We start from the raw sequence: 13,281 nt of genomic DNA, 5'->3' as shown, positions 1-13,281 counted from the left end.
TGTACCGCTAAGAGACTTTTTGAAAATGTTTTCTTATCTTTAGTCCGAGGAGGTGTTTGAAGGGACAACGGTTCTTTTGTGATATATTTTTCTCCAAATGATATGGTACCAAAACTTCCTTTTACAATTCTTTGATTAAACAGATTCTACAATCCCCTGTGCAAGGAGGCTCATTTGGTTATTCTATAACTGCAGCTGTCATCGACTCTCGGGTTTATCCAGGTAAACAGACTTTTCTAATAAAAAAAAGCACGTCTAATTTCGTCTTTTTTTCTCGATTCTTACTTCCAGTTTCGACAATCGGTGCCCCGTCATTAGGATTAGGACTTTGGACTTGTAACGTCAGCCTTTTGGCCATAAAGGGTTGCCTCATTTTTTTACATTTTAAATTCTTCAAAACAAAGAAATATCTTTATTTCTTCCAGCTTTGGCGATCGGTGCCCCATTATCAAACCGTGTCTATGTTTATAAGTAAGTATGGATAAGAAAACAGATGTTTGGATAAGAATATTCTTGATGGAGTTTTCCTTAAAAGGAGGCAAGAGAAGGAATTTTGAAAATACTTGTCAAAAAGCAACTAGCAGGGACATTGCTCATTGGGTACCCAAGTGCCAAATCAATTTTATCATAGTTTTATAGAGTTTTATTACTGAAGAAATATTAACTTTTAAAGGCTTCATTCTAGATGCATCGTTACTTTAGAGCTTATTCATTTCCCAATTACGATTTAATCACGGCAAGTTCTTAGTTCATAAAAGATATTGTTTACACCATTTTTTCTATGGGAAGGGGAGGGGGTTTCAGTTATGTATTTATCCATTTTTCTAAGAAGGTTTGGCTATTTTCATTACAGAGCAAAATCAATTATCACTCTTGAAGATGATCTCTGGGTGAACCGTAACACAATACCAACGGATGAATCGAATTGTAGGTTTAAAAAAACCCAATACCAATGGTAAGATGTACCCTGTTTTTTATAACATCATACAAATTTTTAAGCTTTCGGATATTTTTAACTTTTTAAGTTCTTAGTCTCAAAATCTTCTTAACTTGTCCTTAATGTTTTGGCCATCGAAGTCTTCTCCTGTACCTATAAAGTTTGCTCTTATAACAAGCGTGTATGTGTCAGGGACCTTGGGACACTCTTTATTTGGAAACAATCGTACGTGTTGACAAAAAAACATCGAAAGTCTTGCTAAGTCGCGATATATGGCGTGTCTGAAACTGCCGTTCTTTTTCACGTCATTCTGAAAAAGACTGTCGTGCGTTTGACAAAAGTGTCAATATGCATTAAAGATTTTCAGTTCATTACATTACACCCACTACGTAAAGAATAACATCACTATAAACACCCCTGTCTCAGTGACCCGGTGGCTTTAAAAATTTCACCGGGGATAAAAAATTTTCTTTGGAAATCCAGTGGGGATTTTTCAAAGACAGAAAATACCAGTGGGGACACAGAATTAGAATGAAAATTTCAGTGGGGATTTCGAAATTTTCTTTTTTTCCAAGTTTGTTGAAACAGTACAGTAAGTGTGATCAACGACCTAATAAAATAGATAAACCAGTATCCTATTGAAATGATCCGCGTAAGAATGATAAAAAATTTAATGATTTTTTGCATCATTAAAATGTCATTCCGCTTGCAAAAGCATTTTTTAAGATTAGCTATTGGTTGATATTGATCACATGACCTAAATTTTGTGATATGTTCTTAATTCAAGTCAAACTTTTAGGCTTAAAATTAGTAAACATTGTTAAAAAAATTATAACATTGTATTTGGATAGTGTTTTGTGTTTCTATCTTAAGAACGCACCATGAACGCACGTTTATTTTCTTAGAGTTTTTCAAAAATGTTTATGTTCTTAAAGAAAATGTGCTGAAAAGCGCAACAGTGTTGTCGAAAAATATTGAAAAATATCTTGTGAGAAAGATGATTAAAAATGCGATCTGACGTAAGCAAAAAAATCGAAAATTATGTTTATGGTCAGTAGAAATTCGATATAATTGATTTTACACCATTTAGGATGCTTGTAAAAAGTCTGATTTCTTTGTAATGACTTACGCGGACGGCGGAAAGACGGCAAGATGAAAGAATACAAAATGAATAGAAAACAAAAGATTTCTAAGAGCCATTGCATGAAGTTCTTGGTCCATCTATTTTATTAAGTCGTTGGTGTGATAAGCAAGCAATTTTATTTCAATCTTTATGTAATTATATGGATATGCATAATGCATAATAACATTTTTCTTTCCTCCCACCCAGTCTTGATTGGGTCAATGAGGCTCATTAAGTTGAATTACTTATATATCATTTCCTCCCTAAGTTCTATTTGCTAACATGACAGCTATAAGAAGAAATAGAAAAGCTGTATTGGAGTGGCTACTTTCCTAGGACAGTTGCCATATATATTTGACGAGATCAACGTCCTCATGATCTCGGACATAAATTTTGTATACCATGATCCTAATGAGCAGCCTAGCTCAATGGTACAAGATCGAGCAATCGACTGTCAATTTAATATTACCCCACTTTTTTCGGATTCGATTGTATTTGATTACGTTTACAGGGGGGTTTAGGATTTAAAAAGAATGGTGTATCTCTGGTATTATGACGTAACGGCTACATAAGTGTCTAAGGAGGCGCCACCATGGTTGGGGCGGACGGGTAAGAAAATTTTTGAAAATAGGACCCTCTAGATTGGCTAAATATGGCCTCAAATTTCAAATTTTTGACAGTAAAAAAGCAGTTTTTTAGTCGTAATATAGCAAGATTTCAGGGTCTTTTCAGAGTGGAAAATGAAAATAATGGGTTTCCTAGTAGTTTAAAAATTTTTTATACTTAGGTCTAGAGTTCCTAAGCCAAGTTGCTTTTAGGCCATTTTGAGGCCTGAGCCCTTTAGCACTGCATTGCTTATAAAATTCAAAACCGTATAGCTAAAAAAGTTATGATAGAAAAAGAAAAGATCTCACAATTTCTTTTAAAATCCATTCACTTTTTGAATAAATAGGTATCTCAACAATAATAATGTACACATTTTCTATGAAACAGCATGGAAATATCACAAGCCTCACAAAGGGAGAGAGCCATAAAAATATACAAAAGAGATGAACAAGAAAATTGTTAGAAATTTTGTGTATAATCTATTATATCAAAACCTCTGCGAGAGAAAAAAAAAGTTATGTATAAAGTTAAGCTTTTTTGAGTCAAAGTTGTTCATTTGTTTTGAAAAATAACAAGAAGCCCAGAGGGCATGAAGGCCCAGCGAATAAAAATATGAACTTAACAAGACTTGAGTAGCAGAGGGGATTTGAACCTGGAGTCGCTTATACAAGCCATATACGCCTTAGACCATTCGGCTATCTCTTATTTACAGCAATGAGAAATAATTCATAATATTTAATCTTATATACAGAGATGTTAGTTTTTTTCCTAACACGTGAACAACTGAACTGTTCACATGATAGAGAAATGTAAAAACAACTTTTTTAAAAGAACATCTTCCTAAAGAGAAGGTTTGTTACGGTTATTTCTGTGTAAATCACATTGTTTTTTCTTAAAACGTACTACATCTGTTATATTCTTATAGTTTTAATAGTTAATTGTATTTTCTCCTTTTATGTTTTTAACCAATAAAGACGATTTCAATTGTTTTTTATTCTGTCAATCATGTTCTAACAGCCAATCAAATCCTTCACAATATGTACTAGCCTGTGCTGTGCTTGAAAACGCGTATCGCCTAGTAAATTGTTACACACTGACACCGGGCAGAATGCTAATGAAAGGCCCACTACGCTAAAGCTAGCTGGGCCAAAAATCTATTATCAAGCTTTAATGAAGCTTATGGACATTTTTCAACAAAACTAAATATGAAATAAAATGTAAAAACTAGAAAAACAGTAATAATATAATGCCTCTACATCCATTTATCCTTATGTCACTTTCATTAAAATTCCAAGAGACACCAGCCAAAACATAAAATAATTCACAATAATCCCAAAAAAAATGAAAAACATTTCTCAGTCAAGCAAATGAATTCTTGGTACTTATTTTAAATCATAGGTTGGGTTTCTTTACTTTGTGTATATGCATGTCAGGATGATAGCAGAACAGGAATATAATCCATCAAAAATGAATTTGAAACATATTCCCAAGTTAGTTCAAGAAATGTCGTTCGATGTTTGAGCTCTGAGTTTGGGAAGAAGCACGTCAAATTATCAATATCATTGACCGATTCATAATTTTGATAACAAAAATCACATTCATGGTCTTCAGAAGTCTGTTTACAATCTCTTTGATATCGGAACTATTTGACAGGTTCAGTAGCATATGCAATCAGTTCAACAATTTTGTCTTTGTTGGTGGTCACTAGATAGCCCTATCACATGCATCTGCTGCTGTTGTATTTTGCAGGCCATGGGTCATGCTGTATCATGATGGACAAAATAAAATCCTCCAGAAATTCCTCACAACAAGATTCAAAGCAAATCATTCCCATAATTTTTTAGTTTCTACAATGACAATATCCATTCTCTCCCTTGTATAAATTTCGTCTTATGACTGTTATTTTTTCTTGAGGTAGAAATAAATCCCGACAAACATGTCCACGACCCTCGACATGGCCCGAGAATTCTCGGGCCTGTTCGGGCTATGTTCGGGCCGAGAGACCCTATCAATTCTTTTGGCCCGAACATGACCCGAATCATTCGGGCCATATTTGGGCCATGTCAGGAGATTCCATATTTAAATTGATTCAGCATGTTTAGTCAAACAAAATAGTACAAAATAAGATTTGTCTGTTTTGTTTATATCGCTCAAAAAAACTTTACGAGCTTCCCGTGGACACAATGAAGTATAAGCCTGAAGGGCTAGAAGTCAATCTCTTTGGTAGGATTTGAAGCCAACAAATCCTACCAAAGTTGCGCGGCCTTGAGCGGCTCGCCTGGTTTTTACACAAATGACAGATTGAAACTAAAATTTACCGCTAAATTTCGAAAAAAATATCAATCATAAACAAAGGAATTGCTAGATTCAATCTGTCATCAAAAATGCGGCGTATTTTTTAAGGCTTCACTTTTTCTTGCCTGAGAAAGGTTAGAGATTGAACTCTAGCCATTCGGGCTTTAACTCAATGCGTGGACACGCTTCAGTTTAAAACCAGGACCAGTTTACTAGCCAATATTTCCACCCTAAGTATATTTATAACTATGTTTTCATACCAAATAAGACATTTAATATTTATATGAATTTACAACATTCATATATTTAAAATATAATTAAGAGAAACCAAGTTTTTCTCAAAGAAAATGTTAAAAAAATGTCCTGAAATTACACGCCTGTTTAATTCATGTTTTCAAAAATTGGCCTGTGCGTGGCCCGTGCGTGGCCCGAACACGGCCCGAATTCTCGAGGCCAGCTCGGGCCATACTCGGGCTTTATACGCGAATTCCAATAAAAGTTTTGGCCCGAGAATTCTCGGGCCATGTCGAGGGTCGTACATGTCCCTCTCAGGCTTCTTGCAAAGTTTTCCAAGTTTGTTTTCTCTCTGTCTTCCTTTTCATCATAACAGTTTACAAAACATCAAACTGACACTGATAAAAATCCATTAAAGTATTCTCAGGGTCAACAGAAGTCTATTTTCAACCCATTTTAATCATCAAAACTCCATAAAACTGCATGAAGAGCACAAAAGTTTAAAACCACTGTAAACCTGTAAACAGTTTTTCCAGTGTCTCACATTCTAGACTAGGCCTGTTCATAACAAAAAATCGGGATTTTCTAGCCTAGCTGAGCGCGTACTACTTAGGTAAAGAAATCTGTCAGTTTGTTTCGCTTAGCTTGCGAGCGTGCAAAATATATATTTAAAGGTATTTCAAAATCAAAACAAATATGGTAGACAATCTATCTTAAATTGGATGTTAAAAAAAATTGGCTGGCTGGATGAAGTTGCTTGACAATGAACAGTCAGTCTTAAAGATAAAGATTATCAGTTAAGAGTTAATCAAAGATAGAATAACAGTTAGCAGTTTTTTTAACATAAGTTTTCAAACTAAAGTTTTGCATAAATTCTGTTGATGTTTTTGAGCATAGGCGGGTAGCGGGGTTTTCTCAAAATCTTCAAGTTTCAGTGGGGACCGGCGGGGAAATAAAAATTTTGAAGAGCTACTTAGTGGGGATCTAGATAAATTAAAAGTTTTCAGTGGGGATTCCCCGGAGGCAAATTTAGCCCGTTTTTTTCCCCGGGGACAAAATTTTGGACCTTTTTTTCAGCGGGTGGGGGTGCCCAGCGGGTCTGTGACACAGGGTTGTCTATAATCATATAATATGTCATAATAGTATTGGACTACTTTCCACAGTACATGCCATGAGCCTATAGCTGAATTCTGTGGCGAGCGCTTAATTGATTTCACAGCGATTGCGTACGACTAAATTTCTCGTGGCAAGCGTGACAGCAGTGGCAATCAAAATATAAAGATCACGGCGAGACACTATGGTACGGCTAAATTCCTCGTGGTAAGCGTGGCAGCTGTGGCAAGTGTTGAATAGATTTCACAGCTATTGCTCACGCTTAAATTTCTCGGGCAAGCGTGGCAGCTGTGGCATTCATATAATATAAAGATCACAGCAAGACACTATGATATGGTTGATTTTCTTGTGGCAGGCGTGGTAGCTGTGGCATTCATATAATTTAAAGATCACAGCGAGACACTGGAGGTATAGTTGATTTTATTGTGGCAGACGTGGAAGCTGTGGCAGTCATATAATATAAGGATCACAGCGAGACACTATGATATTGCTGTGATCGTTATATTATATGATTGCCACAGCTGCCACGCCTACCACAAGAAAATCAAACATATCATAGTGTCTTGCTGTGATCGTTACATTATATGATTGCCACAGCTGCCACGGTTGCCACAAGAAAATCAACTATACCATAGTGTCTCGCTGTGATCTTTAAATTATATGAATGCCACAGCTGCCTCGCCTGCCACAAGAAAATCAACCATATCATAGTGTCTTGCTGTGATTGTTACATTATATGATTGCCACAGCTTCCACGTCAGCCACAAGAAAATCAGCTATACCTCAGTGTCTCGCTGTGATCTTTAAATTATATGAATGCCACAGCTACCACGCCTGCCACAAGAAAATCAACCATACCATAGTGTCTTGCTGTGATCTTTATATTATATGAATGCCACAGCTGCCACGCTTGCCCCGAGAAATTTAAGCGTGAGCAATAGCTGTGAAATCTATTCAATGCTTGCCACAGCTGCCACGCTTGCCACGAGAAATTTAGCCGTACGCAAATGCTGTGAAATCTACTATTGAACGCTCGCCACAGCTGCCACCCTTGCCACGAGAAATTTATCCGTACGCAATTGTTGTGAAATCTATTCAACGCTTGCCACAGCTGCCACGCTTGCCACGAGGAATTTAGCCGTACCATAGTGTCTCGCTGTGATCTTTATATTTTGATTGCCACAGCTGCCACGCTTGCCACGAGAAATTTAGTCGTACGCAATCGCTGTGAAATCAATTAAGCGCTCGCTACAGTTGACACGCCTGCCACGAGAGAATTTAGCTAAAGGCTCATGGCACGTACTGTGGAAAGTAGTCCAATAGTATTATAACATTATATGATTATAGTGATGTTATTCTTTACGTAGAGGGTGTAATGTAATGAACTGAAAATCTTTAATGCATATCGACATTATATTCAAACGCACGACAGTCCTTTTCAGAATGACGTGAAAAAGAACGGAAGTTTCAGACACACCATATATCGCGACTTAGCCGAAAGTCTGAAGCCATTGCATTGTACTGCAGCAACATAAAGCGAGAGGAAACATGCGCCTTGCCTTGTCAATCAGTTTTTTAACTTAAGTTCAAATAACTTTCAGTTCAAATAACCCTAATTATTCATGTTGCAAACGTTTTAAAGATTCAATCAAATGTTTGCTTGTTTAAAGGGAAATATTGAATCTTAAATTGATTTTAATCTTTCATTTCAGCATTGATATCAAATTGAATTTGAAGGACATCAGTAAAAATGCTCCAGAGGTTTTTGGTAAGTAAAAGAGGTGAAAGTAGTTTATTGTACTCTAGATCCGCCCGGGTTTGCTTAAACCTCTATATTAGAAGCAATGAATTGATTTAAAACTTCATAAAACTTCTAGCCATTGAAGCCACTCTTGTCACTATTAGACTTGATTAGAAACGTATATGAATTTTGTCAGCTGATCGAAAAATGAAAAAAAAGTTATGATGAAAAGGAATATTTAATAAATATATTGTATAAATAAAATGAAATGAATTAAATAATTTTCAAAATTATAATAGATGACTAATTTCAACATGGGACCGTTATGCATAGTGCTTACAATATTTCAGGGATGTTATATGTGTTTCATAGTTTTTTTAAATCTATTTTCTACACAGATGTTCAAGTACGGATAAGAGCAGACGTCCGCAATTCCGGTGAAGCGAGTCGAGTTTTTATTTACAGCAATGCAACTGATTCGCTCACCAATGATCTGATTCGTAATGTCACTTTCACACGTGATCAAGAAATCCCTTTTTCACATAGGCTGTATTTCTCTCTTGCAGTAAGTATGACCTTGTCTCGTTCGTTTGTCTCTTAATTTTGATTTTGACGCTTGTAACTCTTAGTTTACCCTCCTTTAGAGTGAATTTTTTTTCGCTATTTTGGTAAGAATAAGCAATAAAAATTGCATCATTTACATTTTGCTGTAATATTTTTATTGGTTCTATAATGATTATCAAGCGTTTAGTAGACTGCTAGAATCCCCAAACAAATTCATGCTCCTTGTTTACTACGGTTCCGAAGAATTATGTAATTCAAACAAAGCATTCAGACAAAACCTATATCAATTATTGATATTGACAATGGTACAGTAAAAACTTTTAAAGTCGAACCTCCATAACTCGAAGGCCTCCTTAGCTTGAGTAAGTTTTATAGTCTCTTCAGTTAAAATCTCCTTACTCCAGACCTCGAAATTTCCATAATTCGAAAAAATATGTGTTCCCCGTGCGGGTTCGAGTTATAGAGACTCCACTGTATTATTGGGCTATTCCAGAAAAGATTTGTACCCCCTATGTCGAGGAGGTCTTTTTGGAAAATGTGACTCCCTGGATTTTTTTTCAAATTTTCAAGACCCCCCTGGAATTGTTTTCTTCATATTTTTGAACCACCCTGGATTTTTGACCTCGTTTTACTGACCACCCTAGATTTTTACACTAAAAAAGACCAACCCCCCTCGACTTTTTATTTTGCAGACCACCTTGGACGTCACACGTCCTCAACATAGGGGGTACAGACTATTTCTGGAATAGCCCATTGTGCTACATGAATCTTCAATATTTTTTTCAATTCAGCGTGCGACAAATTTTGATGAGCCCGTCCGTGTATTGACTTCGTATACCTCAGTTGATACTGAACGCAATTGCAAAGATGGTCCTTGTGCGATTCTCGATCAGTTTGGAACATTGAAGGGTAAGGAGGAAAAAATGTCTCTGTAGTTCTTAGAGAGGCCAGTCAATTACTTATGTTCCAACCAAATGCGAGTCTCTTTTTCTCATAAAATTGTTCCAATGTTGCTCATACGAACAGTATGAAACTTTAAAGGTTTTGTCTTAAACTAAGTTAAGTTGCTTACTCATCATTCTATTTTAACTTAGAAACTTTTTCAAATTGAATTGACACGGATGTGGAGCAAGATTGGCCAGAAAGAGGAAAACAATTTTTACTTACTCAGCAAGGAATAGAACACAATGTAACAATAGGAGACACCGGTCCGATATGAAAAACGTGTCTGAGATGAAACGGGAACACTTATGTAAAAATAAAACCTTTAAATACCAAAAACTACACAAGTGTCATTTTTACAATGAAGAATTGTTCCAACAATGAAATTTTCTTCCATCTCATCTATAGGTCTGAAAGAGGTTCGTTATCTGAGACAGTGCGGTGAAGACCAAGTGTGCGATGTTGACCTGGATATTGAACAAACTGAAATCTTCGTTCAAAAGGGGTAAAAATAATGTGCTCCTATAAATACTACAAATTGTAGTTTATATAAACTGATATTATCCCGTTGCAATTATCGTACTATCATAATATAACACCCATATTACTGTATTACATGGAACATACACAACTTAAGTCTAATATTTCCTCTATTTAGCGCTGCTCTCCATTGAGTGCCGCATCCAAAATTTGAAACAAATGAAATTGAAGTAGAGCCGATGTGGTTTTCACTTTCGGACAGTGAGTCAACTGGAATTTTGCAATGATGATCATTCATCAATTTTTTATTTTCTCAATTTTAGATCGAAATCAGTGATTCAGCCTTTGTTCATTGGTTCTTTCAATGACGAAATCACACTAAAAGCTACAGTTCGAAACCTCAATGAATCAGCTTACCAGTCGAAAATGGAGATCAACTTTCATGACGATTTTACACTACGACAAGTCTCTATTCCAGGAGTACGTTGATTGACGGTTTTTTTTAGAAAACATCCAAATTTTTAAAGCCTGCAGATGCTGTTAGCTTCTTGTGAATCAAGCCTAAAAATTGTCTTAAAGTGTTGTGCATTTCATCATTTTTGTGCAATTTTCTAAGAGATTAGGAGTCCGCAAAACTGGTAAAATGTTCTTAATATTTTCGAAGCCTTTTGTTCTTATAGTTTGTTATTTGATAGAAAAATGTATACTAGGTTTGTGGGTTGAAAATCGACTCTTACAAAGAAAGATTCGTTGATTAGCTTAGATGCAAACAAACTCGGTAAAAACATGCTCGTTTTTGCCGAAAACTTTTCGTGTTCCTAAGACAATAAAGATATTCTCAACTTCAGTTGAGCTAGAATCTCAGAATGTTTGTTTGTGAGTTTGTTTGTCCACAAACTTTGGGGCAGCGTAGAGAGCGGAATAATTGATTTAAGGAGCTGAAATTTGGCACACGCCCTCCTTATGTTAAAACTTAGGGGTAATTGTTTTCAATTTTTTCAATTTTTTTTTTCGGGAGTTATCCCCATTTTACCGGGATTTTGCACTTATTTAACGTCATAAAAGTCAAAATAATTGACGTCAAATATTTCTTTTATTTTTTTTTAGATTCATTGACGTAAATGAATTTATTGACGCCAAATATCATTTTTTAACTTTTCAAGTGTCAATGCCTTAAATTTTTCTACTTGAATTTTTGCAATTTAGATATTTCATTCCGATTTTTGTTGATTCCTGAAATTGCCTACGACCAAGGAATTATTATAGACACTGGAAAAACAACTGGCTGATTTTTGCCAATTCCTCATGTACAAGCCTTGTCCGCAGTAATGACAGTATTGTTCACACTCCTTCCACCATTAAAGTGATTTTTCATAGCATTTTAATTGCATTTATCATCAAATCACACTTATCCAATTCCCAAATGAGACTTTAAGTTCTCCTCTGAGATTCAAACTCTTCTAGTTAATTGCTAATTATAGGTCGTTATGACGTTTTAAATTGCGACAAAGACGCAAAACATGCTATGTATAAGAAATTGAATATTGACACCAGAAATTTTTAAACTTCAACCTCAAAAAATCCATCGTACCACCACGTGCCACCAAAAGATTTTCATACCACAGTGGAGCTGTGAGACTCACGTCTAATATATGTCAATCTCAGCTCTTCTCGGAGAAATATAAGAAAAATTTTGCCAATTGAAAATTTCGTGTCATTATAAGCATTTTGTTTGATTTTACTTGTCTGGTGATGTTTTTCTCGCACCAGATTTCACAAATATATCCGCTTGGTATACTAGCATTTATTTTCAAACTTTTCGCCAGCAAAGTACGAATAGATAAAGTTAGAAAACATTTAAGAAATAAGAGTATTAATCATTTTCAAAATTAGAGGCCTTCGAGCCGGTTGGCAAACGATATCATACTCCAGGATGCATCGTCGCTTATTTTCCCCCTATTTTCTACTTTCCTATCTACTAACCTGATTTTCTGTCTTTCTCAAGTGTTTCTAACTGTTTTCTAAGTATTTTTCTGAAATTTGCCCGTACCGGTCACCGACCCCGGCTCGAACCACCAAATGCAAGCAACCTTGGTTTACAAACCCAACGCCTAACCACTTACGCCAACGAGACACGGCAGAAAGTTGTCATTCACAAATACTTATAGCGTGTAATTTACAGACCTTAATGAAGAAAGCTCCCAACCCTACCGGTGCCCCTACAAGGATCCCTACGGGATCCTAAGTTAAGTCACAGGGTACGAATGCCCCTAAGAAGGCCTTCGGCCTTATATTGTGACTCTCGAGCTCCAACCCTAACCCTAACTGATAATAACCGAACCCCCATCTAGGTCCGCGGATTGAAAAATTTCACTTGCATCCTGGAGTATGATATCGTCTGCCAACCCTTCGAGCCGCCATGACAGTTGTCCTTTGCGGACAAAGCCTGTACATCGATTGTTTTCTGAAACAATGGAAATACAATACTTCACTCTCCACCGTTTCATTCGATGTTTATCCAGAGTCTCTATAATAAATCCATGCTACGACTGACAGTTGTATTGAAGTTTTTACAAGATGTTCACATAATTGGTTATTCAAAACAATAGAGATGACGCGTTCTTTAGAAAAACTGAGCCTTCTCTAATCCTGCTAAGTATCCACCTATCTGGGTTTACAATCGAGCCTTCCCTTTCCTGTGAACGATCGCCACGTAGGCTTATCAACCAAAGTTTACAATTTAGCCCTGTCTTATTCCGAGTAACCGTCACTTTTGGATTACAATTTTAAGCCTTCCCTAGTCCTGATTACTCATCACCCTATGGGTTTACGACTTAGCCTTCTCTTATTCCAATCACCATTCACCACGGGTTTACAATCGGCCTTCTCTTATCCCTAGTACCCATTGCCCTTTTTAAAAAAGTATTTACAATTGGGCCTTTCACTTTCACACGTATACTGAAGTTGAGCCCAGTGCTTTAGCACGTTACAGTTTTGTTATCAAAGGCAAAAATAATAACATCTACGTTATTCCCGAGAGCAGTTAAAAATGACAAGCTTTTTCTCTTTGTTTGGAAAGCGTTATTTTATCAACACAATCAGAAACGACAAATTGTTGTTTTGGTTGCGAGACAAAATACTAGAATCTGATTGGATGCGATAAAACGAGCTGCAGCGAAGTTTGTTTGCAATTAGGCGTTTGTATAAGTGTAGCCTGGATATCCAAGCTCAAAATTTTAGAAAAAA

At 36.1% G+C, this 13,281-nt stretch overlaps 1 protein-coding gene across 1 annotated transcript in view; it reads left to right on the top strand.

Annotated features, from left to right (window-relative positions):
- LOC136817987 (integrin alpha-V-like) overlaps nucleotides 1-13,281 on the top strand; it is a 42,369-nt gene that overhangs the window by 15,601 nt on the left and 13,487 nt on the right. Inside the window, exons 13-20 of the mRNA XM_067074358.1 lie at nucleotides 144-222; nucleotides 426-471; nucleotides 854-955; nucleotides 8,021-8,076; nucleotides 8,448-8,614; nucleotides 9,405-9,522; nucleotides 9,964-10,060; nucleotides 10,359-10,515. Of these exons, the coding sequence (XP_066930459.1) occupies nucleotides 144-222; nucleotides 426-471; nucleotides 854-955; nucleotides 8,021-8,076; nucleotides 8,448-8,614; nucleotides 9,405-9,522; nucleotides 9,964-10,060; nucleotides 10,359-10,515 (822 nt within the window). The remainder of the gene's footprint in view (nucleotides 1-143; nucleotides 223-425; nucleotides 472-853; nucleotides 956-8,020; nucleotides 8,077-8,447; nucleotides 8,615-9,404; nucleotides 9,523-9,963; nucleotides 10,061-10,358; nucleotides 10,516-13,281) is intronic.

This window comes from Clytia hemisphaerica, unplaced genomic scaffold (assembly GCF_902728285.1).
Source record: "Clytia hemisphaerica strain Z4C2 unplaced genomic scaffold, Clytia hemisphaerica genome assembly, whole genome shotgun sequence".
Lineage (NCBI taxonomy): Eukaryota > Metazoa > Cnidaria > Hydrozoa > Leptothecata > Clytiidae > Clytia > Clytia hemisphaerica.
This window is presented reverse-complemented; position numbering and strand designations above follow the sequence as displayed.